At 39.7% G+C, this 24,258-nt stretch overlaps 1 protein-coding gene across 1 annotated transcript in view; it reads left to right on the forward strand.

Moving 5' to 3' along the window:
* The window catches only part of SNX31 (sorting nexin 31), a 77,500-nt gene extending 63,666 nt beyond the window's left edge, over positions 1-13,834 (forward strand). The window contains exons 12-14 of the mRNA XM_043978347.1: positions 4,353-4,430; positions 11,006-11,065; positions 13,283-13,834. Of these exons, the coding sequence (XP_043834282.1) occupies positions 4,353-4,430; positions 11,006-11,065; positions 13,283-13,381 (237 nt within the window). The 3' untranslated portion in view covers positions 13,382-13,834. The remainder of the gene's footprint in view (positions 1-4,352; positions 4,431-11,005; positions 11,066-13,282) is intronic.
* The last annotated feature ends 10,424 nt before the right edge of the window (positions 13,835-24,258 follow it).

Genomic DNA, 24,258 nt, shown 5'->3' on the forward strand with positions numbered 1-24,258 from the left:
CTAAGCATGACTTTCAAACTGAGTTTGTTCATGGCACCATAAGGAGAAGGTGAAGATCCACCTGTTGGTGCCGGTAGTAAGGCTGTGTTTCTGATTTCTAGAGCCTCTTAATTCCCTATAAGCCAGGGAATGAGTTCACTTAATAAAATTTAAGTGATAGAACCAATGTAGTTTCCCTATAAGCCACTGGAATCTTAGACAAACGATATCAAGGGTCAAGTTCGCATTGAATGAAGCAGGACCTTATGGAAGGTTTGATTAGGGGTACATACTGTATTTTGGGCAAATCTTGAAGAGTGTAGGTGTTCACAGGTTACTTGTGGTGGTTGGGCCTAATTTAGGCCCTATGTTGTTGATTTGGTGCTAGAAGGAAATGAGACACTTGTAGGTCTTTCAGCAGTTAACAAAAGGATGCTTCCTTGGTCATAGCATAGAAAAGATATTCAACAAGACCCTAAAGCACTTGGCTCGGGTAGACATGGCCCCCTTGCCTCTATATGGACAGCAGGCCAGGCTGTGGTGATTCTTAAAATGCTGGGAAATCTGCCAAGTTTAAGGGGTCTTGACTCCTTTTTATACCTTCAGAGGACCAGAAAGCTATATCAATATGGCTCAAAGACCACCAGGATGCTCCTCTAAAAGAGGTGTAGCTTGGGCCTAAGCCCACTAGGCTACTCTACACCCTGGGAACAGCTTTGTCGCTTTTCAGGGGGAAAAAACTAACTTCAGAGAGGGGGAAGGGAGATCCTAGACCCTATCCCAGGATTTATACCTAATTTTGGGTCCTTACCTTTTCTTTTCTTTTCCTGAATTTTTTTTTTTTTCAAGGGGGAGAGGGTTATTCTTTCAGGAGAGATTTGAACGAAAACCTGAACAAAACCCTGAATTTGCTGCACTCATTTGCAAAACTTCATGGGAGTTTCCAAAGTTTTGAAAGGCTGTCATGTGGAAGAAGGATTATGCTTGTTATCCTTGGCCCCAGAAGATGAAACTAGGAGCAGTGGAGTGAAAGTAACAGTGAGGTGGCTAGAGGGGGAAATTTCCTAATAATTAATGCTATCCAAAAATCCATTCACTCATCCAACAAACATTTGTGGAATGGACTTTCTTGGAGGTAGTTAATTCCCTGTCATTGGAGGTCTTCTATCAGAGACTGGGTGAGCATTTGGCTGGAATGTCATAGGAGGGTGTTAATGCTTCAGATAGCACTCGGGCCAGATAACCTTCAAAACCTCATCTAAATAAGATTCTACAATCAGGTCAAACTGAAATACTTATTTTAAACCAAGCTTTGAATAAAATATTTTCTAAAAGTAGTGAATCTGATGGAGCTAACACCAAGCCTATATGTTTTCTAAAGCTCTTGAAATAGAACATTAAAAAAATCTTTGGATTGATTTCTACTTGGCTTGTGCCCCTGGTTTTCATACCTCAGTAAGGAGGAATGTCTTTGCCTCCCATGGGACCCAAGCTCTCCTTCTTTCCACTGTTAGCACTGGTCATGGGAGTGAGAAAATATATGCAGAAATGCTTCAAAAAGCATAAAACCCTAGACAAAAATGGATTAAAAAAAAGAAAAAAGGGGATGGGGCTTACCAAAAAGGTGAAATGCTCTCAGGGAATGTGTATGAGGGTCTGCGATGTCCAAATTTGTAGTGCCTTGGAGAGAGATAAAGAGGGACTTTGTAATGAAACCAGTACACTGGAATGCTACAACAGTGGTTACATTTTATTATGATCTTTTAATCCATGGGCAAATGAATTTAGCCACAAAGAAGATTATAACATGTTTTTTCCTTCAAGGATTTAAAATCAGAACCTATTTCCTTTGAAGTGGTGGGGATACTGACACACACTCAAAATTTTATGACTTCAGAAAACTGGCAAGGAACCCCATGATCCTCTGAGCTACCTAAGGGTTGGGACTGTTACTGTCTTTCTTTGTATTCTCAGTGTTTAAGCACGATACCTGGTGAACAATAGGCACTTAATAAATGCTTGGTGACTTGACTCGACCTTAGAAGATCATCTAGGCCAGCCCCATCACTTACTGGAAGAGAAACCTTATATATGCAGAAATCCTCCAAAAAGCATAAAATGCTAGACAAAAATGGAGAGTGTTAAAAACAACAACAAAACCCAAGTAAATGGGTTTACCTAAAAGATGGAATACTCCCAGGGAAAAACCTAGAAAGAAGAGATTTGCCCAAGGTCATGAACTAGTTAGTAACCGAGCTGGGGGTCAAGTCCAGGCAATTCTGATGCCTAGTTCGAGCACTCCTCCCATCATGCTTGTCTGTTTTAGAAGTAGTAGAAACATGGGCATGTGTACTGCCATTACAAATGAAGAGTTGGGCCCTAAATCTTTCCTCAGTCCCTGGGAAGAAATCTTGTTTTAAAATTTCTCCCCTGTAGACATTTGTAATGATTTAGCCCATGGAGTTAGGAACTGGATGTCGTTGAGATTATTGTTATGATAGAGTCCTTATGTCTTTTGAACTCTTCATCACATCTCTTCTTCCAGGTGTGGATCCAAATCTTACGTTAAATGGAAAGTGTTGGGAGGGTTGGGAAGCTGGGGGGGGGAGAGAGTGTTTTCATGTATTATATTCTCATGAAATTAAGGGTGATATTTGAAAAGTAGAGGAAAAAAAAGATTGTCGTGTAGGTGGGTTCAACCTTAATACCTGCAAAGATGTTAAGACAAACAATTTATTTGTAAAACCATGAAAAACTTTAAAAAAGTTTCTATATTTTAGTAAAGGCATTTGGGGCAATGGAGAGCAGGTGGGGAAAATGCTTTGGGGGTAATGGAGGCCTTTTCCTTGTCTTTGAAGTCTAGCACCAGTGATAAAGTTATTTTAGTGTCCAAGGGGTGGCCATATAGGAGGGGGAAGGCAGGTAGGACTGTGTTAGAAAGGATAGTAGAATACTTGAACTGTCCCACTTTTCCTCCCTCCTCTATTCCCTAAAACTGAAAGATTTGTAGCATCCAAACTGTTTTCCCTTGTTCCTGCAATTCCTTTCCTATTTTCTCCCTTTCTCTGTCACTAGGAAGTAGTTCATAATGATAAGGCCAAGAATTACAGTTGTTTTGAGCAAAACAGTAGCGTGTACCTGTGTATACTGTGTATAAGGATAGGGGTATTGGAGTGATACTGAAGAGGTTTGGGTGATGAGAGTGAGAAGGCAGAATGAGGAAACCCCAGGTGTTTTGGAATAAGACCCAGCCTGTACGTGCACCTATGACCAGAAAAGGCTTCTCATGTAACCAGGAAAAATGGATGGATAGCCCATGTGTTACATTGGTATCCATGTAAAGTCACATCTTGAGGAAAGACTCCAAGACCCCCTATGGAGGATTTATGGAAGGAAATGGCCCAGATCCTCAACTCTTTGAATTTTTTTTTTTGGTCGGGGCAATGAAGGTTAAGTGACTTGCCCAGGGTCACACAGCTAGTAAGTGTCAAGTGTCTGAGGTCAGATTTGAACTCAGGTCCTCCTGAATCCAGGGCTGGTGCTTTATCCACTGTGCCACCTAGCTGCCCCCCCACCCCCCGAGTCCCAACTCTTGTGGGTTGTGAGAGAAGAGTATGGCCATTTAATCTAAACCCTTCATCTTATATAAAGAAAGGACATTGGGGCTCAGAGGTAAAGTGATTTGCATAAGGTCACATAGCTATTCTATAGTGGTGGTGATTGAATAGTAGATGGTATGAAGAAAAGTTATGGACACTGACACTATGTATAGCCACTGAGAACTAACAAAAGAAGAAAACAAAAGCTGAAAAATAAATTTCAGTTGGGTAAAAGTAATACCAGTATATTAATATGAAGTGCAATGACTTACCAATAATGCACAATAGGTATTATCTGTGTTGTTAAATAGGTGTCAGATTTAACTTCAAGGGAAGTTTGATTTAATAACAATAGTAAACTAGACGAGATGTGCTGTTTGTTCTTGGTTTTTGGTTCATGTAATGTGGTTGCCTACTCTCACAGCACACTCATCTACATTGTTATAGCTTAAAAAATAAGAAATATTCTTAGGTAGATGGCAGGGAAGTCAGGGGAATTTAAGAAGAAGGGACTCAGCAATGTAAGGTTGGCTGCCTTTTGGTTTGTTGTTGAATTTTTTACTTTATGTATGTGTTTGTAGTTAAGCAAATTTTGGCATGTTTGATATTAAATCAAAGTATTTCTGGAAATTTTAAAAAAGAAAAAATCCCTTCTGGGAAAAATAATATTCAAATTGAGACCAACATCTGTATTGTGGTTCAGAGAGAGGGAGAGAACTCATGGTTTAGTCATTTTATTGAAAGAAAGATTTTATTTATGGGCTTTTTAAATAGGCTTTTTTGCTGAGTTGCTGCTTGAAAAAGATGATATCAGAGAAACTGATGAAACTAGCTGCAGAAAATCCAGAAATGGTAAGTATTTTTCCTCAGGATATTTTTATTTTCATTTGCAAATGATACCACTAGGCTGAACTAGAGTTCAAGGACCAAGGAATCTAGTGAACCAGAAGAGAGGCCCAAGGTACATGGGCCATACACAGATGAGATCTTTCTCCTCCCTCTTTGGAGCTTGTTGGGTACAGCCTTACCAAATGATAAAAAGTCAAAAAAAACTATTTTTAAGATTAACTATGCATTATCTTAAGAGAAAAGTAGGGTTACTTGGTTAGCCTTCCAACATTGTTGTTTAGCCAATTAGTTGTGTTTGACTTTGTGACCCCATTTGGGGTTTTCTTGGCAAAGATACCCAAGTGGTTTGTCATTTCCTTCTTCAGCTCATTTTACAGATGAGGAAACTGAGGCAGACAGGGTTAAATGACTTGCCCAGGATTATATAGCTAGCTAGTGTCTGAGGCCAAATTTGAACTCAAGTCTTCCTGACTCTAGGTCATGTACTCCATCCACTGCACCATCTAGCTGCCCTCCAAATTACATGCTATTTTTTGTGTATAATCATAAACCTAGGTACAAGTTTGTTGTTTTGGTTTTTTTTTACATGGCATGTATGTATAAGGGTCATGTGTCTCCCAAAAGGCTTAAAGGTAGGTCTTTATCTGGAGAGGCAAACTTGCTTCTTAGACTATCTAGGCTTCTGGGGGACCAATATAGATTTCTTTAAAGAGCCCAATTAAAGATAGGTAATAGATGATAGATAATAATAATGATGATAGATAGATAGCTTTTTTTTTTTTTTTTAGTGAGGCAATTGGGGTTAAGTGACTTGCCCAGGGTCACACAGCTAGTAAGTGTTAAGTGTCTGAGGCCGGATTTGAACTCAGGTACTCCTGACTCCAGGGCCGGTGCTCTATCCACTGCGCCACCTAGCTGCCCCAATAGATAGCATTTCTATAGCTCTTACTACAGGCCAGACACTGTGCCAAGTGCTTTAAAAATATTATGTTATTTGATCCTCACAAAAATCCTGGGAAATAGGTGCTATCATTATTCTCATTTTACACATGAGGAAATGAAACAAACAGAGGCTAAGTGCCTTTCCCAAAGTCACATGGAGAGTAAATGTCTGAGGCTTTATTTGAACTCAGGTATCCTTGACTTCAGGCCCAGTGCTCTAACCACTGTACCACATAGATTAGATAGACAGATACATAGATGGATGGGTGGGTGGATGGATGGATGGATGGATGGATGGATAGAAGGGATGAAGGGAAAGAAGGAAGGGAGGGAGGGAGAAAGAGGAAAAAGAAAGAAAGAAATAGAAACATTTTTAAAAGTGTTTATGATGTTCCAGGCACTGTGCATCACTGGAAAGGTTTAAGATCATAAGTACCCTGGAAAGTGCTATAGGAAGGGACAGAGACTTTTGGGCCCCCAAAGTAGAAATGGAAGTGAGTTAGGGGTCCTGTCTTGAGGAAGATCCCACCCCATAGGAATTCGCAGCCACTTGATGTAACTATTGCGCTAAATCAAAAAGCTATTGACTGGATGAAACCTATATGATAAATGCTATTCTCTTTATGTAAAATTAAACTTCAATTTCCTGGCATATACCTCTTATAAAAAGTGTATTAACTCTTACCAAAAGAGATGATACCCAGCTAGGAATAGATCCGTTTAATACAATTTCTTATTTCAATTACTTTGGAATCGATTATTCTGGCATCCATATAATTCTGAACAAAAACATAGTTCAATTTTTTAAAATTTCCTCATTAAGGAGGATTAAGATAAACCATGGCCAAAGTTGTAGCCAAATTATCTTTGTGGAGCTTCACACTGATTTTTCCTAAATATGCTACATTAGCCATAAACTTTTCCTCCTGATTTAATTTAATGACTTCTAAAAGGATGCACACCTTTAACTTAGCATTGATTTCAAACATACAAACAAAAAAACCAGGACTGTTCACTATGTTCCTAAAGGAATTGCTCTTTTATTGGTGCTTATTCTCTTTCTTCTAGTATTTCTCTTTCTTGAGGAAAACAATTGAAGTTCATGGGTTCAGGTCAAAAAAGATGGGAAGCTTCAAGTGCTGTAAGGTCAGAAATAGTAAGGTAGCTGTGTAAGAAAGAAGCCAATTAAACTAACAAAAGGATCAAGGAAGCTTATTTTAAAAGAGTAATAAAACCCAACCTTTCAAGAAGGCTGGGAGCACTTAGGTTCCAAACATTATTTTTTTGAAAGCCATTAACTGAAGTAGGCTCATTAAAAGGAAGAATACTTTCACCTCTGAATGACTGTAGGTTCCTGGATGATGCTGGAAATGCTCCTATACTAAATCACTAAAAAGCATGGTAAACAGAATGGAAATGGTAATGATGTATTTCCTTTATTTCTTTGAGAATTCTGGCTACAGAGAGCCAGTGGGGTTGCTGCTTTCCTTATATTGACATGTGAAATGAAAGTACTTGTGGAGTGTGGAGATTAATTCAATAGTCAAGACTTTTGTATTGGAGAACAGGAACAGTGCCTGGCACACAGTATGAGCTGAATCCATGTTTATTGAGTTGAAATAAATTAGTCTAGTTTCAAGGGGCAGCTAGGTGGCGCAGTGGATAAAACACTGGGCCTGGATTCAGGAGCACCTGAGTTCAAATCCTGCCTCAGACTCTTAGCACTTACTAGCTATGTGACCCTGGGAAAGTCACTTAACCCTCATTGCCCTGCCCCCTCCCCCCCCCAAAAAAAAATTTAGTCTAGTTTGGAATATGTAGGGTATAAGAGGCACTATGAGTAACTCAGTGCTTAGGGCACTGTATTTGGAAATGAGAGGACCTAGGTTCTTATTCTAGTCCTGCTGCTTATTACTAGTGTGACCTTGAGCAAGGCATTTGGCTTCAGTTTCTTCATTTGGGAGGAGTGTGTGTGTGTGTGTGTGTGTGTGTGTGTGTGTGTGTGTGTGTGTGTGTTTTGAATAGTGTACTAATAGTAAAACAGGATTCAAATCCCACTTAACTGTGTGACCATGGGCAAGTACATTAACCTCTCTGAGGCTGTTTTCTAGTCAGTAAAACAAAGATGATAACATCCAGAGTTAGCTACTTGTAGGGTAGATGAGAGGCTTAAAGGAGATACTGTATGTAAAGTGCTTTGCAAGCCTTGAAACACTACACATAGATGGTATATGTGTATGCATGTAATTTCTTACATATACACGCACATACATCAGTAATTGCTTTGCTTTTTCTTAGTTGTAAACATTTAATCTATGGAAGTCTTCATTTTCAAAAGCCTTTGAAAGATTAGACAGTTATAATCTCTCTCTCTCTCTCTCTTTTTTTTTTTCAGGGCAATGAGGGTTAAGTGACTTGCCCAGGGTCACACAGCTAGTAAGTGTCAAGTGTCTGAGACCAGATTTGAACTCAGGTATTCCAGAATCCAGGGCCGGTGCTTTACCACTGCACCATCTAGCTGCCCCCTTTTTTTTGTGAGGCAATTGGGGTTAAGTGACTTGCCCAGGGTCACACAGCTAGTGAGTGTTAAGTGTCTGAGGTTGGATTTGAACTCAGGTACTCCTGACTCCAGGGCCGGTGCTCTATCCACTGCGCCATCTAGCTGTCCCCCTATAATCTCTTAAAAAGTGTTTTTCAAGGCTTTTGACTTTGTGGGGCCTTTCTGCACGGGACCTGGGCTTGTCTATAAGTACTTGAAGAGTACGAGAGGCCTGTCAGGGATGGAGCAGCTGACTCAGCAGAAATGCTTCTGTCGTTATTGATAACCCTAATTCCCCAGCCTCCATTATTTCTTCCAAAAAAACCCTTTAAATACTCTCATGGAACTCTAGGGCTTCATCACAGACCAGAATTGGAGGGACCAAGTAGTTTAATGGAGTTTAATGCACAATTGGTACCTAAGAATCAATCCTAATATCAATATTCACCCTGAATCCTCTTTGAAAGTCTAGCTATTTGTAGGTCAGGTTTACCTAAAGTGGGATATGCTTTTTTAAATTTTAAAATTCCATTCTCCTGTGCTCCCCTTTTACATTTTACATTCCCAACTTTCTTTTCCTCTTTAGGCAAGGTCAGACTACTGAGACAGAGGTCTAGGAGCCTTTTTCCATTTTTCTAGGCCAAGGTGAAATGGGTCAACACCCATGAAAATTCTTCCTGGAAATATGAGAAGGCAGCCTTCTTTATGGGATTAACCCAATCCAGAAATGGAAATAACACAGTTCTATTGTGCTAGTAATTAAAGCTCTGTGCATGAAACCAAAGGAGCAACTTCTAGATGGCCAAGAGAAATGGCCAAAATAATAACAATAATAATAATAGCTAGCATTTTATAGCACTTTAAGGTTTGCTGTGTGACCCTGGGCAAGTCACTTAACCTTGTTTGCCTCAGTTTTCTTATCTGTAAAATGAGCTGAAGAAGGAAATGACAAACCCCTCCAGTATCTTTGCCAAGAAAATGCTAAACAGGGTCATGAAGGGTTGGACATGACTGAATGGGACTCAACAACAACAACAACAACAACAACAACAACAAAGGTTTGAGAAGTGCTTTACAAATATTACCTCATTTGATATCACAGTAACCCTGAGAGACAGGTGCCTCTTATTACCCTCAGTTTTTGTTGTTGTTGTTGTTTGGGGGTTTTTTTTGTTGTTTTTGGCAGGGCAATCAGGGTTAAGTGACTTGCCCAGGGTCACACAGCTAGTTAAGTGTCAAGTGTCTGAGGCTGGATTTGAACTCAGGTCCTCCTGAATCCAAGGCCAGTGCTTTATCCACTGCGCCACCTAGCTGCCCCCTACCCTCAGTTTTATAGAAGAGGAAACTGAAGCCAACAGAGGTTAAGTGACTTGCCCAGCTGGCAAGGAGTGTCTAAGGCTGGATTTGAACTCGGGTCTTCCTGACTCCAGCCCCAGCATTCTATCCACTCTACTAACTAGCTGTATGTAAAGCCCTAATTTAAAGCCCTCTTGCCCCATATAAGTTGGTTTTTAATAGCCAAGTAAGAGCACATTTTTATTTCACTTCCAGGTTAGCAAAGCAGTTTTCTCACCACAGCCCTGTGAAGTGATTAATACAAATTCTAATTTTAAAGAGCACAGGTTCTGAGTGGTTATGTGACTTTCCTGTGACCACACAGTATCTGTCAGCCAGTGTCTGAGCTCAGATTTGAGCTCAGGTCTTTAGTCTCTTTGTCTATCATGTAACATATCAGTTATGTCCTTCTCCAGCTCATTTTACAGATGAAGAAACTGAGGTAAACAGGGATAAGTGATTTGCCTAGGGTCACACAGATAATAAGAATAAGGCTGGATTTGAACTCAGGTCCTCCTGACTTCAGTCTTGGCACTCTATCCACTACACCACCTAGCTACTCAGATACTGATAATTTGAAACTTACTGAATGTCAAAAGAATTGAATATCAAAAATTTTTCAGTGGCTATGGTGTTTATTTATTTATTTTTGGTGGGGCAATGAGGGTTAAATGACTTGCCCAGGGTCACACAGCTAGTAAGTGTCAAATGTCTGAGGCCCAGATTTGAACTTAGGTCCTCCTGAATCCAGGGCTGGTGCTTTATTCACTGTGCCACCTAGCTGCCCCCGATGTTTATTTTTTAAACAAGGGGTAATCTAGGTTATTTTGAAATGCCTTTTCATGTGTGTAAAAAAACAATAAATAGAATATATCTTTCCTCAAAAAAGGGGAAAATATGAGGATCCTTATTTTTGTCCTGGCATTCTTTAAAAGCCTTTAATAAGATAAATGTGGGGGTGGGGAAGGTTTCATTTTACCTGTGATATCCCTGGAAGAGAGAGGACGCAATGAGAACATCCCTCTATCAATGAGCATCCACACCTTTTCCCTTAGGGTCTTACAGTTCCCAGGGACTTGGAGAGGGTAAGTGACAGCCAGTGTTATGTCAGAGTCAGGATTTGAACCCAGATCATGTTGACTCTTGAGACCATTTCTCTGTGTATCATATCACACTGCTCCCCTCAACCCCTCCCCCCCCCCAGTTAAAGTTTTCCTAATTTATATAAAATGCACAGGTCTACGTGGCTGGTCAATTTAAGTTTCTTTAGCTTGGTTGGTAGTCACTTCATTCCAATAAATGGATTTCTTAAGCATTGTCTGGCTTTTATTCAACACAGGCTGGAACTCAGTGGATTTCTTTAGGATTTCTAGAATTCAGAGGAATTGTGATTCATATAAAGTCTCTTTCTTTCTTTTCTTCCTTTCTTCCTTCCCTATTTCCTTCTCTCTTCCCCTTCCTTCCATTTTCCTCCTTCCCTCTCTTCCCTTCCCCCCATCTTTTTCTTTCTTTCATCCCACAGAATGCAGAGTTTAGGAAATCAATCTAGCATGGACTTGGATCTTGCTTCACTTCTTTTTAGGAATTTCCAAATTAGGGGTAACAGTACATGTCATATTCAGGTGCTACTGCTACTTAGGGGCAATGACAACTATTTTAAAAGATTACTGTGGAAGAGGAAATGTGTCCATTAATTAAATGGATTACTTGTGTGCTAGTTTGCTCTGAGAGATACTGACTAATATTTTACTAATCTATTTAGCAGATTGAAGTGCCCCTGGAACAAGGCAAAAGTAAGAAATCCTACCATCAACAAAGCCAGGTCTGTGAGTGAAATTATGTAACCAATAACCATTAGGATTTGGATTAATCTGCCCTTTTTAATAGCATTCAACCTCCAAAAATACTCCATGAGTTCTCTTTCACAAAACAGGCTTTATATTGGTTAGACAGTCCTGGAGAGATATATACCACAGTATGGAGATAGGGAATTTATTATTGTACACTCTGCAGGCAGAAAATGAAGAGGACAGCTAGTAGTTAGTTATTGCATTCAAAAAGTTTTAGTCATTTGGTGTTTCAGCCACATAGCTCCTCACTCTGTCTCTGAAATCTCCTTTTGTGGGCTCTGGCCAGCACCTACACAGTTCCTGAACATATAATACATACTTTATAAATGTTTGTTAGATGGACCGAATGAATAAATAGCTTGCATTGTACAATATAATATTATTACTCTTGTGAATACCATCATTGTAAAGAATTCTCAGCATGGGAGTGGCTAGATTGCATAGTGAATAGATCACTGGGCCTGGGGTCAGGAAGACTCATCTTCCCAAAGTTCAAATCTGACCTCAGACACAAGTTGGATGACCCTGGACAAGTCACTTAATCCTGTTTGCTTCAGTTTTCTCATCTGTCAAATGAGCTGGAAAAGGAAATGGCAAACCACTCCAGTATCTTTTCCAAGAAAACCCCAAATGGGGTCATAGAGAGTCAAACAAGACTGAAACAGTTGAACAAGAACATGGGAATTTCTTCCAACAACTCAGATCTTTGACAAGTAGATGAGTCCTTGGGAGATTGAGTGACTTGCCCACCTAACAATTGTAAAGAGCTGGGAACTAAACTAAGGTCTTCCTGAGTTACATCTTTGGATGATAGATTTAATTGGAAGGGACCTTGGGTCATCTAGTCCAATTCCTTCATTTTGTAAATGAAGAAACTAAGAACCAGGGAGAACCATTTTGCCCAAGGTCCCTTGGGTAGTTAACCATTAGAGGTAACATTTGAATCCAGGTCCTCTGGTCCCAGAGCTAGTGCATTTCATCTCATGGGGCCTCCAAGCCCAGCAGTCCTCTATCTTAGGTTGTAAAACACATTCTTGAGCATGTTAGGTCTGTGTTGGTTTTCACAATTAATCTACAAGCCCCTACTACCCCTCCCCAAGGTTCCCCTACTAAGTTCTCATAAGCTCTACTCTGTAAATAAGGGGAAAAAATATTCCAGCAAAAGTTATTACTGCTGTATTGCCTAGCATATAGGTGCTCACTAGATAAATGAAATCAATGAATAGTTTCAGAATGATGAGCCAGATAAGCCCCTTTATACTATAAAATGTGTTTTGCTTTGTGATTTTTATGAGCAAGAGGAACACTTCAAGTGATTAAACTCTGCTTCCATTTAGATTAATCTTTAACCTCTGCCCCACAGAGAGTTCCCATTATATGGGTTTTGTTGATACAATCAATTCAACCCTACATTGACTTGCTGGTAACTGTTTTGTCTGGGTTTAAAAATTTTTAATCTCACGTTGTTTTCCTCTGATAAGTATTTCTACAATTACTATAGTGTGGAATTGGCCCTCCTCCCTACCTTCCATGATCCCATCTTCTCCCTCAGTACACAGACATATATCTTGAAGGGCATGGATTAGAAAAGGACAAGAGACACCTGCTCCAAATCACAAGTGATGGAGACAATTTCTTGAGGGATAACATTTAATACAACACACCTGACTCCGTGTGTTTTGAGATAAATATTCACACAATAATTCATTGGGATTTCAGATAACTAAAAAAAGGAGGCACCCTTTGGCTCCATGGGATTAGATTTGTGTAAACCAAGATGAGCTTTTTAGTGTATGGCATATAATGCTGGTCAATAACCTTTGACGATGTGGGTTAAATGGTAGATGTGTGTTTGTGCACATGTGTGCCTATATGCCTAGGGAAAAGATAGAGTCATAGAAGAAGGTAAAGAAAAGAGCCTGCTAGCCACTGGAGGGAATAGAATGCCCTAAGAGAAGCAGAAGGGCTGGCAAAGCCTCATTTTTCATAGTTCTTTCAGACTCTCACACTTGGTAATACGGCACCATTTAAAGCATGAGTTAGAGTGAAAGGATCCCTGCTTCCATAAAAGTAATTTTTCTTTGCCCCTTTTTGTGTCGTTTTGAAATCCAGAAGATTTGCTGTAGTTAATGCCTTCTTAGTGAGTCCTTTTTCTGACATAAATAACGTGTTCAAGTCTTTGTTCACAGATAAACTGTTTTGATTTTCCCACAAGAAAAAGCAAGATTTCAGTTAAGTCAAGTGAAGAGGATTGTGTATTTGAGACTATAAGGGAAGAGGATCTTTGAAGAACAACAAAAAAGAAACCCACCATTTCTACTTTCTTCCTTTAAAGTAAATCACTCAAAACAGCAGACTGTGTAATAACCAAAGGTTGGCTTTACATCACCAGTGGAAGAAATTGGACACTTTCAACATTTAAATTAAAGGTTTTACTGTTCAAGGTGTGGGTTATAACTCAGTGTAAATCAGAGGATGAGAAAGAAATGGGAGCAAAATTTGTCTAGATTTCAAGGTAAAGCAGCAAACCTCTGTTTGGAAATAAATGTACAATCCATCCCTCCCCACCCCCCAACCCCAAACAAATATTTACCTGCCTTTCCAAAGTCTCTACTTTGACTGCTGATAGTGTGGAAATTCGTACATGTAACACCATAAGTGAACAGCTGCAGCTGGTAAAATTATCAGTCTAAGGAGGGTCCCTGATAGAGTTGAGAACATTACCAAGATGCCTGTACCGTAGTACCATAAGCATGGAGGATATAGAAGGTGTCCAGGTTTGACGGTTTAGGGATGAGAGAAATATTGTGACTTTTAAAATGGCTGGATTATGAACAGGTTGGGAAATAGGTGGAAAGGCTCAAACTGCTATCTTAACACAACTGTTGTTGTGTTAGGGCTTGTTAGCTTGTACACCTAGGGGAGAGTTTGAATGCATGATTTACCCCCAGTGAAGAGCATGGGAAGGCCCTTCTCTTAGGGAATGGGAAACATGGGAGGGAAGGCTGGACTTCTCTAATCTGCCAACAGAATTAGGAAGAGGAATGATTTAAGTTATTTTGATCAAATACCTTTTTTTTTTTTTTTGCTTTAATACCATTCTGAAGCCTACTGATATTATTGTGGGGCATTCTGAAACAAATACATGGGCCCTCTTAGCAGCATGTTCCTTTGCTATTGTAATGGTATTCTTTAGTTCAGGCTAGGTATTTAAGAACTCAATAGAAAATTGATCTTTTTGTTTTGTTTTGTTTTGTTTAATTTTTTAATTTTTAGTAAGGCAATTGGGGTTAAGTGACTTGCCCAGGGTCACACAGCTAGTAAGTGTTAAGTGTCTGAGGCCGGATTTGAACTCAGGTACTCCTGACTCCAGGGCCGGTGCTTTATCCACTGTGCCACCTAGCTGCCCCTTAGAAAATTGATCTTAATGTTGGAAATGAATGGTTTAAAAATCAAGAGAGGCCTCATGTTTGTGTCAGCTTGAAAATCAAGTCCCTCACCCCCCAAAACAGGTACAGTACACTGTGGGTCTTTTTGTGGATCCATTTCTAGTAAATTAAAAGACACACACAATTACTAACATAATTGCATCATATCGAATTAGGATCACAATAAGGGGAAGAGCTAGATATACAGAGAAATTCTGGTTTGGGTTTCCTATGTGCATAAAATATTGCAGTGTGTCTTTGGGGTTATCTAACTGGAATATTGCTAAAAATGTAAAATGAATAACATGGAGTTTTGAAGTTGTTGGTAAAAATTCTACTAATTTGCTTTTGTTGAAGTATGAAAGCTCTTAAAGTATTTTAAAGCTCATGAATAAATGTCTACAGCAATGGTTTCTAGTGTCTTAAAACAGTAAGTTTACATTTTTGGCTGTAGTATTTACAAAGTGTGTGTGTGTGTGTGTGTGTGTGTATACACAAGGATACATATAAATAGTCTATATAGGTTATAGTCTATACAAAGTATATGGATATATACATGTATATACATCTGACACTCCAGTAGAGAAATAGAGACTTCTCTTATTTTGCCAATTTAGTAATATCTAGGCAATATTTTTGGCCTGCTATCATTTGGGTATCAAGCTTCATGTAATGGTTAAATTAAAAAACTTTGAGATTCCATAATTGTGACAAATGTTGTACTTTCAATGTGCGTTGTGTTAATTATCAAGAATACCAAAATCTATAAGATATAATTTGGAGTCAAAAGGCTGGCAATGAAGTTGAGAAGTGTGGTGAATAAAAACTTATGGGATTGCCCTATTATTGTCCCAAGTTTAGGGAAGGTAGCTGGGGTTTATCATATATTTGTTACAAATTAGAGGCTACTGCACCAGTTTTGAGGCATTAAGAATTTATTTTATTTTTTAATAAAGTATTTTATTTATTTTTTCCCATTACATGTAAAGATAGTTCTCGCAGTAAGCATTAATTAAAGCATATTAAGTATTAGTAAAGATAGAGCACATGGCCCTGAAAGTTAGGCAAGCCTAGCTAGGATCTAGGGGAGAGAATCACCTGCATCCTGCCTCCTTGAGTGTTCCAAGTCAAGAGGGCAATTGGCAAGCATAAGGTCCGTGAGGAAAGGAGAAGAGACCACCCTTACACATTGCTCAAAGCTAATTGGCTAGCATCCTTCAAATCTATTGGTTTACAGGATTTGAGGGTGGTACAACGCAGTGCAAACTGATATCAGAATAAGGAAAAAACCTTCAGGTAGGTGTGGGGGGGGGTTTTTTGTTTGTTTTTTTGGTGAGGCAGTTGGGGTTAAGTGACTTGCCCAGGGTCACACAGCTAGTAAGTGTCAAGTATCTGATGCCAGATTTGAACTGGGGTCCTCCTGAATCCAGGGCTGGTGCTCTATCCACTGCTCCACCTAGCTGCCCCAGGTAGGTGTGGTTTTTAATCCCTATTCACAGTCCCAGGTCCCACTTGGCTGACTCTGGGCCAGTCTTAAAAGGTCGGGCAGTTAGGCCCTTGGATAAAGGGGGTCTCTGGGAGTTCCAAAACCCCATTATTTTCTCACAGAAGACAAAACATACAGAATCTTCTCTCTCCTCCCTGTCCCTCCTATCAATTTATCTATCTATATGTCTGTTTATCTACCTGTCTCTGTCTCTCTGTCTCCCAATACCTACCTTTCTATCTACCTATATGTCTATCAGTTTACTTGTCTATATGTCTCTCTCTCTCTCTCTCTCTCTCTCTCTCTCTCTCTCTCTCTCACACACACACACACACACACACACACACACACACAACCATAAGATAGTACGTGTTAAGTACCAAATGAGCATATGGGTAATAAATATTAGAGTAGTTCAGAGGAGAGGACCATTCCTGAAAGTGGGTTTGTCAGAGAGGGTTCCAAAGAAGAAGAGAAAGAATTGTGTTAGGGCTTGAAAAAATGGATAGGACTTAAATAAGAGGAGATTGCAAGGAAAAATGATTATAAGCTAGGGAAAACACATTTTTTTTCTGCCCAACAAAGAAAACTCCCCAAATCATTAAGTTCAAGAAATCAGGATATCTAGGAACTCTGTCGTGTATATGTGTGTATGTATATATGTATTGTGTGTGTGTAAAAAATACACTATATATGTTTTTGGATAGAGAACCTTTTGTATACTTAAAACTTTAAAGGACTTTGGACATAAAGCTTTATTGTTCAGTCATTTTTCAGCCACGTCCAACTCTTTGTCACCCCATTTGGGGTTTTCTTGGCAACGATACTGAAGTTGTCATTTCCTTCTCTAGTTCAATTTTACAGATGAGAAAACTGAGGCAAACGGTGACTTGCTGTGAGAAAATGGGTATATAATAAGGATATAACAGTCAATCATACTTCTCCTGACCTGTTTGTAGGACAAAGGTCTCAGATCCCCTCCTCCCTCTCTGGCTAACAAAATCACATGGTTCAAGGAGCCCTGGTCTCAATAAGGTCCACTCCTGAGTTGTGTCCATATAAGGAAGAATAAGGTCCCCTCCTAAATTATGCCCATATAAGGAAGAGGGATGGAAATACTGAGTTCTGATTAGTTAGTTTTTGCACATAGATTGTAACCCTTGAGTAATCAAACCAATGATGAAAAAGGGGAGGGTCCATTCATGTTAGGGACTAGGGTATAAAATGGGGCCTGGGAGCTTCCTTTCTTTGCATCCACTAGCTTCACACTAGGGTGTATCCTTCTCATGAGAAGGAAATAAAAGAGCCTTTGTCACATCTCTGCTGAGTTCCTGAGAATTACTGAGAAGAGGATTGTTTTCCCTCACACTTGCCCAGAGTCTCACAGCTAAAGTGTTCAGGCCAGATTTGAACTCAGGAAGATAAGTCTTCCTGCATCCAGGCCCAGCGTCTAGTTGCCAGGAGTTGTGTTCAATAAATAATAATGCCTTGCATTTAAATGTCATTTTCACATTAAAAACATGCAACAATGCTGTGACAAAGGTGGGGAGGTTTATTTCCCAATTTGCAGATGGGGAAACTGAGGTATAGAAGAGTCAAGTGACTTTGTCCAAAATTATTCTTGTCAACATTTATTTACTTAGACCAAGTAATGTTTTTAGACATAAATTTTCAAGATACTAAGACTAGTCATGAATACCAGAATATACAGGGAAAGAAAATATTTTAAAGGTGAAATATGCTTCTTAGTGTAAATAAAGTAGATGGTACTGAAGAAAAAAATAAGTCATGGAAAAGGAAGCTGGGAAAAAAAAAAGGTAGAAAAGTTCAACCAGTTTTTAAAATGCCAGATAAATTGGCATTCATGTGGGAAAGGAACTCCTATGAAAACAGCCCCTGTGGGATTAAAGACGAGATTTCATTAGAAAGGATATTTTTCATGAGAATTTTTTCTGGATTAAAGACTTTAGTATTTGGGATAGAAAATCTTATCCTGCAGCTGTGGGAAGCATACTTCTTTGCCATAAATCTTGGGTGAAAATGGAAATACAACTGTTGAAGGGAACAACAGCCATTGTGCCAGTGCAGTGGTAAAAGTGTGACACAGTCAGCCCTGAAGAACATGCCAGCTGAAATCTTGAGACTTTTTTTTAAAGGTAGGCTAAAGTTTTATAAGGGCAGCTAAGTGGCAAAATGGATAGAGTGCTAGGCCTGGACTCAGGAAGATTTTGTGTATTCAAATTTGGCCTCAGACACTTTGTAGCTGTATGCCCCTGGGTTAGTGACTTAACCCTGTTTGCTTCAGTTTCCTCATCTGTAAAATGAGCTGGAGAAGGAAATGGCAAACCATTCCAGTATCTTTGCCAAAAAACAAAACCCAGTGGCAGCTAGGTGTTGCAGTGGATAGAGCACTGGCCCTGGATTCAAGAGGACCTGAGTTCAAATCTGACCTCAGACACTTACTAGCTGTGTGACCCCGGGCAAGTCACTTAACCCCAATTGCCTCACCAAAAAAACCCAAAAACCAAACAAAAAAAACCAAATGGGGTCACAGAGAGTTGGACGCTACTGAAAATGACAGAACAACAAAGTTGTTTGATGTCCTTTAAAAGTCTTAAGTGTATAAAAGGTCATGTCTGTTGTCTGTCTGTCCATCCATCCATCCACACAAACGTATATGATATATACAAACATATACACATCTCTGTATTTACACACACATATGTATACACATATACATACACACATGAAAGTAGGTAAGCATTGTAGATTTAGTATATAACCAAGCTCAGTGAATAAACAGTACACAGTTACTACAGTCAGCATAATCATTGGAAAGTCTAGCAAAGGTGGTTAACCAGATCCATCCCCTTGCCAAAAAAGCATTTATGTATGAGTGTGTATGTGTAGCTAAGAGGGTCACGTGTATACAAATAGATGAACATGAAAATTTCTATGGATTTGCTACATATGTAGATATAGTATATAATAATGATGATAATAATAGCTAGCATTTACATGGCACGTAAAGGTTTGTGAAGTATTCTACATATATTATTTCATTCGAACCTTACAACAACCCTGGGAGGTAGGTATTCTTATCCCCATTCTACAGGTGAGGAAAAAGATGAAGCAAGCAGAGGGTAAATGTCTTGCTCAGGGTCACATAGCTAGTGAGTATCTGAGGCTAGATTTGAACTCTAACTCCAATACTATATCCACTGTACCACCTAACTGCCTCCTCATCTTTTTTGGGTGCCCTGCCCATCTTTTTTGATCATACATTGTTTTTGATGGCAACCCCTACTCTAGTTCTTTTTTTTATAGTTCCTAATTTGTTCTCTGTGCTGTAGTTTACTCCTGACCACCATGTTCTTCAGAGTTGAGAGGGATGGGAAATACACCCACCGACCTGATAATCGAGACTCAAGGAGAAAGGAGGTCAAAGCACAGATTTTATTTCTTTTGAAAGAAAGATGCACCATACTCCCTGGGGCAGCCAGGAGGTGTGACACACAGAGATAAAGAATCAAGCAGGGGCAGCTAGGTGGTGCAGTGGATAGAGCACTGGCCCTGGAGTCAGGAGGACCTGAGTTCAAATCCGGCCTCAGACACTTAACACTTACTAGCTGTGTGACCCTGGGCAAGTCACTTAACCCCAATTGCCTCACTAAAAAAAAAAAAAAAGAATCAAGCAGTTTTTATAGCCCTTATAGACATCTATTTTAAGCAGGATGCAGTAGTTAGGTTGAAACTATATGTTCAGCGATAAATCTTTCTCCTAGGTCAGAGTGCTCCGACCTTAGGGGTCCAGCCATAGGTTATTTTGCAACTTATCCTAAATTTCCTTTTTCAGCAAACATTCTGTCGTGTCTGCATCATGTCTTTGTGCAGACCCTAGTATGAGGCAACTTTCAAGCTGATATACCTATATTTAGCAGGGAGATAGTAGCTTCCTGGTTTGTTTGTTTGGTTTTTTTCCCCAGAGGGAGAGAAAGAAGGGGAGGGGAGGGAGGGAGAGGGGGGCCTCTAAGGCCTTGAGATCTGATCACTGGGCTGAGAGGGGCATATCCCTCTCAGAGTGATATTAATTTTTAATTCTTCATAGACTGCAGCATTCTCTGCCTCACAGCTATACAACACTAGTAGACTATTAGTATTAAAACAATGGGTTTTTGTTTCTTGGAGGATGTGGGGATTATTAAAGTAATTTTGTAATTTCCCAAAGGCAATTCGGTCTGCTGGCCTCTAATTTAATTCTGGGTACAGCTCTTCCATTTGCAGTACTTTAGCTCTACAGATGTACGCACACTGATAAATGCACTCTATAAATTGTCCATCTAACAGGATGTTCTAATCTGGGCAATAGGCATTCTTCACCCACTTGTGTTTTTTTCTGTGTAGATTTTAAGGCCAAACTCTTGAGACTGCAATATTACAGAACTTAATGCAGCCAATACAACGTCATCCATAGACAAGAGAATCTGAAGGTTTCTACCCTCCATTGAGAATCTTTCCCCAACTTGGCCTCCTTAAAAGAGGCAACACCTTTGGTGAGCATGCATTTTCCCATTCTATTTCTCAGCCAGGATTAATGATGAGTGAGTCAACCACCAAGATTATTATTTCTGCTCTATCTTTCAAAGAATCTTGAATAATTTTACTGTATGAATGGGAGACATCTTGAAAGAAGAGAGTGTTCAGGGTGACATTTTGTTCTACAAAAATTAAATTCTTTTTTTGCTCATTAACAAGCAAGTAAATTAGGATCTTGTGGTTTCTATATCTTTCCATCATTTGTCTGAGGATAAAGATGGGGTCTACTGTGAAATATTGCTGGGGAAAGCCTGCCTCCTAATACTTTCATCCAGGATAACCTTGACAAGGCAGAGCCAAGATGTTGAAGGAAAGTCAGTGACTTGCCTGAGCTCTCCCCAAGACCTCTCCAAATAATGCCACAAGCCAATTCCTGGAGCAGCAGAATCCATAAAAGGACAGGGTGAAATGACTTTCCAGCCAAAGACGACTTAGAAGGTTCACAGGAAAGGTTCACACTTGGGTGAGTCATGGTCTAGCACAGGCCACACCAGTACAGACCCAGCAAACCAGGGGCAGGCCTTGGGAGCCACTGAATCATCATAATCAGTAGCAACAGCAGCAACAGCAGCAACTGCTTCTGGAACTCAGCCCACAGAGGGTAAGGGGGTCAAACAATTGGCCAGAAGGAGATTACAGGGGTCTTTTTGCTAACACTGAGGCAGGACTCTGTTGTTTTGCCCATACTTGGATCCATGTCACAGTCTTGGGTGGTGGTCCCAGGCCAGTTTGGAGCACTAGTACACCAGAGCTTGAAGCCACAGTGGAATTGGATGCTCCTTATAGTTCCAGGGCAGAAAAGCAGGCTTGTGTTTTTTTGCAAACCAGAGCACAGGCTAGGAAAGTAGTAAACATACCTCTCCTTAAATCATACCACCTTGGAAGAACTGAAAACTTACAGGATAACTTTGATTCATAATTCTCTTAAAAATCTTATACAGATGAGATATTAGGTATATAGGTCATATAAGTTCACCTCAAGGCCTGGTCACAGTAAGTTATGAGAGTTCCTTAGGTTGCTTTTTTGGGGGGCTGGGGGGAGTGTTGGGAGGTAGTTGGTTAAATAACTTGCCTAGGCTTACACAGCTAGTAAGAGTCTGAAGTTGGATTTGAACTCAGGTCCTCCTGACTCTAGGGCTGGTGCTTTATTCATTGCACCACCTACCTGCTCTGAGTTCCTTAGTATTTAAGAAAAAAAATAGTTTGGGTTTTTTTTTTAAATAAAAAGCTGTATGTATGAGAAACAATACCATAGCCCTGAAAGCAAGCTTCTATACATAATTAAACCTCTCAACTGTACTTTGTTTTCAACCCACTTTACTGTAATTAAGCATTTCTCTCCATATTGACAAGCTTTGTAATCATTTTCCAGATAAAGAAACAGAGAGGACTGAGGCAAAGCAGTTTGGGTTAGGATTAGGCCATGAAGTCAAAGGATAAACCTGATCCATTCACCTCTGATGCTTTTTGGAAGGGCAATGGTTCTAGTTAACCACCTTTGCTTTCCTTGGAGGAGGCTAGACCTTCCAATGATTTTAAGATGCTGACGATAGTGATTTTATACTGTTTGTTCACTGGGTTTGGTTTTCTGGAGTGTGGGAATATAAAGTTGGCCGGCTTCATAATGGATTTTCCATCTGTCCATGGGATTTCATATGGTAATTGATTCTGTGTTATGGCCAGCAAAGCTGGCCAGGGTGAGAGGTGTCTGAGGAATAGCAAGTTAATACTGAGGAAAAGGAGCTGACCTGGGTTGGAGTTGAGGTGTTTTTCCTCCTGCTGGAAAATTAACACCTGTGACATGTTCACAAGCAGCTCTATTCTGTAATCTTCTCTATTTGATACAGAGAGAAGGTTCCAAATCTGCATTATCTGTGTCCCATGCAAAGACATTTCATAATTCTATTTTCAACAGAAGAAAAGCAGTGAAGAGAAAACTGTAACTGATAAGCATCTCATACCTATTTTTTAAAAAACAGCCACTTTGGGGGACTATAGCTATTGAAAAAAGCAATTAAATATTGAATTGTTTCAAAAATATTGCACCGTAGTTGGTGGAGCAGTGCCCCTTCTTTTTTTTTTTCCAACAAATATTTATTTTATTTTTCCAGTTACATGTAAGGGTAGTTTTCAACATTCATTTTCATAAGATTTGGAGTTCCAAATTTTTCTCCCTCCCTCCCTTTCCTCCCCGCTCCACAAGGCATCAACCAGGTTATATATGTACAATCCACAAGTGCTCTTTTTAATCAGTTCTTTCTATGGCAGTGGGGGGGGGTGGATAGTGAGCTTCATCATCAGTCCCTTGGGATTGTCTTGGATCATTGCACTGCTGAGAGTCATTCACAATTGCTCATTGAACAATACTGCTGTTCACTATGCACAATGTCCTCCCAGTTCTGCTCACTTCACTATACATCAGTTCATGAGTCTTTTCAGGTTTTTCTGGGATCATCCTGTTTGTCATTTCCTATAGCACAATACCATTCCACTACAATCATACACCACAGCTTCTTCAGTCATTCCTCAATTGATGGACATTCCCTTGGTTCCCAATTCTTAGCCACCACAAAGAGTTGCTATAAATATTTTTTGTACAATTTTCCCCCTTTAAACAGTGCCCCTTCTGATGTTGTGCATGCCCTCCAACAATTATTCCTCCTTACACACAAAGGCAAACTAATTCATCCACTCACCACTTGTACATTATTGCTCTGAACTGAACAAAATCAAGATGATTAAACCCTTTATTCATTTTAAGGGACAGCATGGTAGTGTAGACAGAGCACTGATCTTATAATAAGATAAGAATTCAAATCCCACCTTTGACATTCACTAGCTGTGTTACTATGGCTAAGTCACTGATTCTCTCTGAACCAGTTTACTCACCTGTACAGTAGAGATAAGGCAGGTAGGTGGCACAGAATATGGAGTGCTGGCCCTGGAATTAGGAGGTTCTGAGTTCAAATCTAGCCTAAGATTCTTACTAGCTATGTGATCCTAGGCAATTCACTTAACCCCATTTGTTCATTTCCTCATCTGTAAAATGAGTTGGAGAAGAAAATGGCAGACCACTCCAATATTTTTTGCCAAGAAAACCCCAAATGGGGTCCTGGAGAGCTGGACACAACTGAAATGACTGAACAACAACAACAATAACAAAGTGGGGATAACAATACTTGCATTACTTTTCTCATAAGGGTGATGATGGTGATGATGATGATAATAAAAATCCTGCATTTATATAGTACTTACTATGTGCCAGGAACTCTGCTTAGCTCTACAAATATCTCATTTGATCTTTTTTTTGTTTTTTTGTTTTGTTTTGTTTTTAAGTGAGGCAATTGGGCTTAAGTGACTTGCCTAGGGTCACACAGCTAGTAAGTGTTAAGTGTCTGAGGCCGGATTTTAACTCAGGTACCCCTGACTCCAGGGCCGGTGCTCTATCCACTGCGCCATCTAGCTGCCCCTCATTTGATCTTAATAGCAACCCCGAGATGTAGATACTATTATTATTTCCATTTTATAGTTGAAGAAACTGAGGCCAACATAGGTTAAATGTCTTGCTTAGGGTCACACAGCTAGTAAATATATGAGGCTGGATTTGAACTTGTCTCCTGACTCCAGTCCAGTATTCTATCTACTGTATCACCTA

This window comes from Dromiciops gliroides, chromosome 1, assembly GCF_019393635.1.
Source record: "Dromiciops gliroides isolate mDroGli1 chromosome 1, mDroGli1.pri, whole genome shotgun sequence".
NCBI lineage: Eukaryota > Metazoa > Chordata > Mammalia > Microbiotheria > Microbiotheriidae > Dromiciops > Dromiciops gliroides.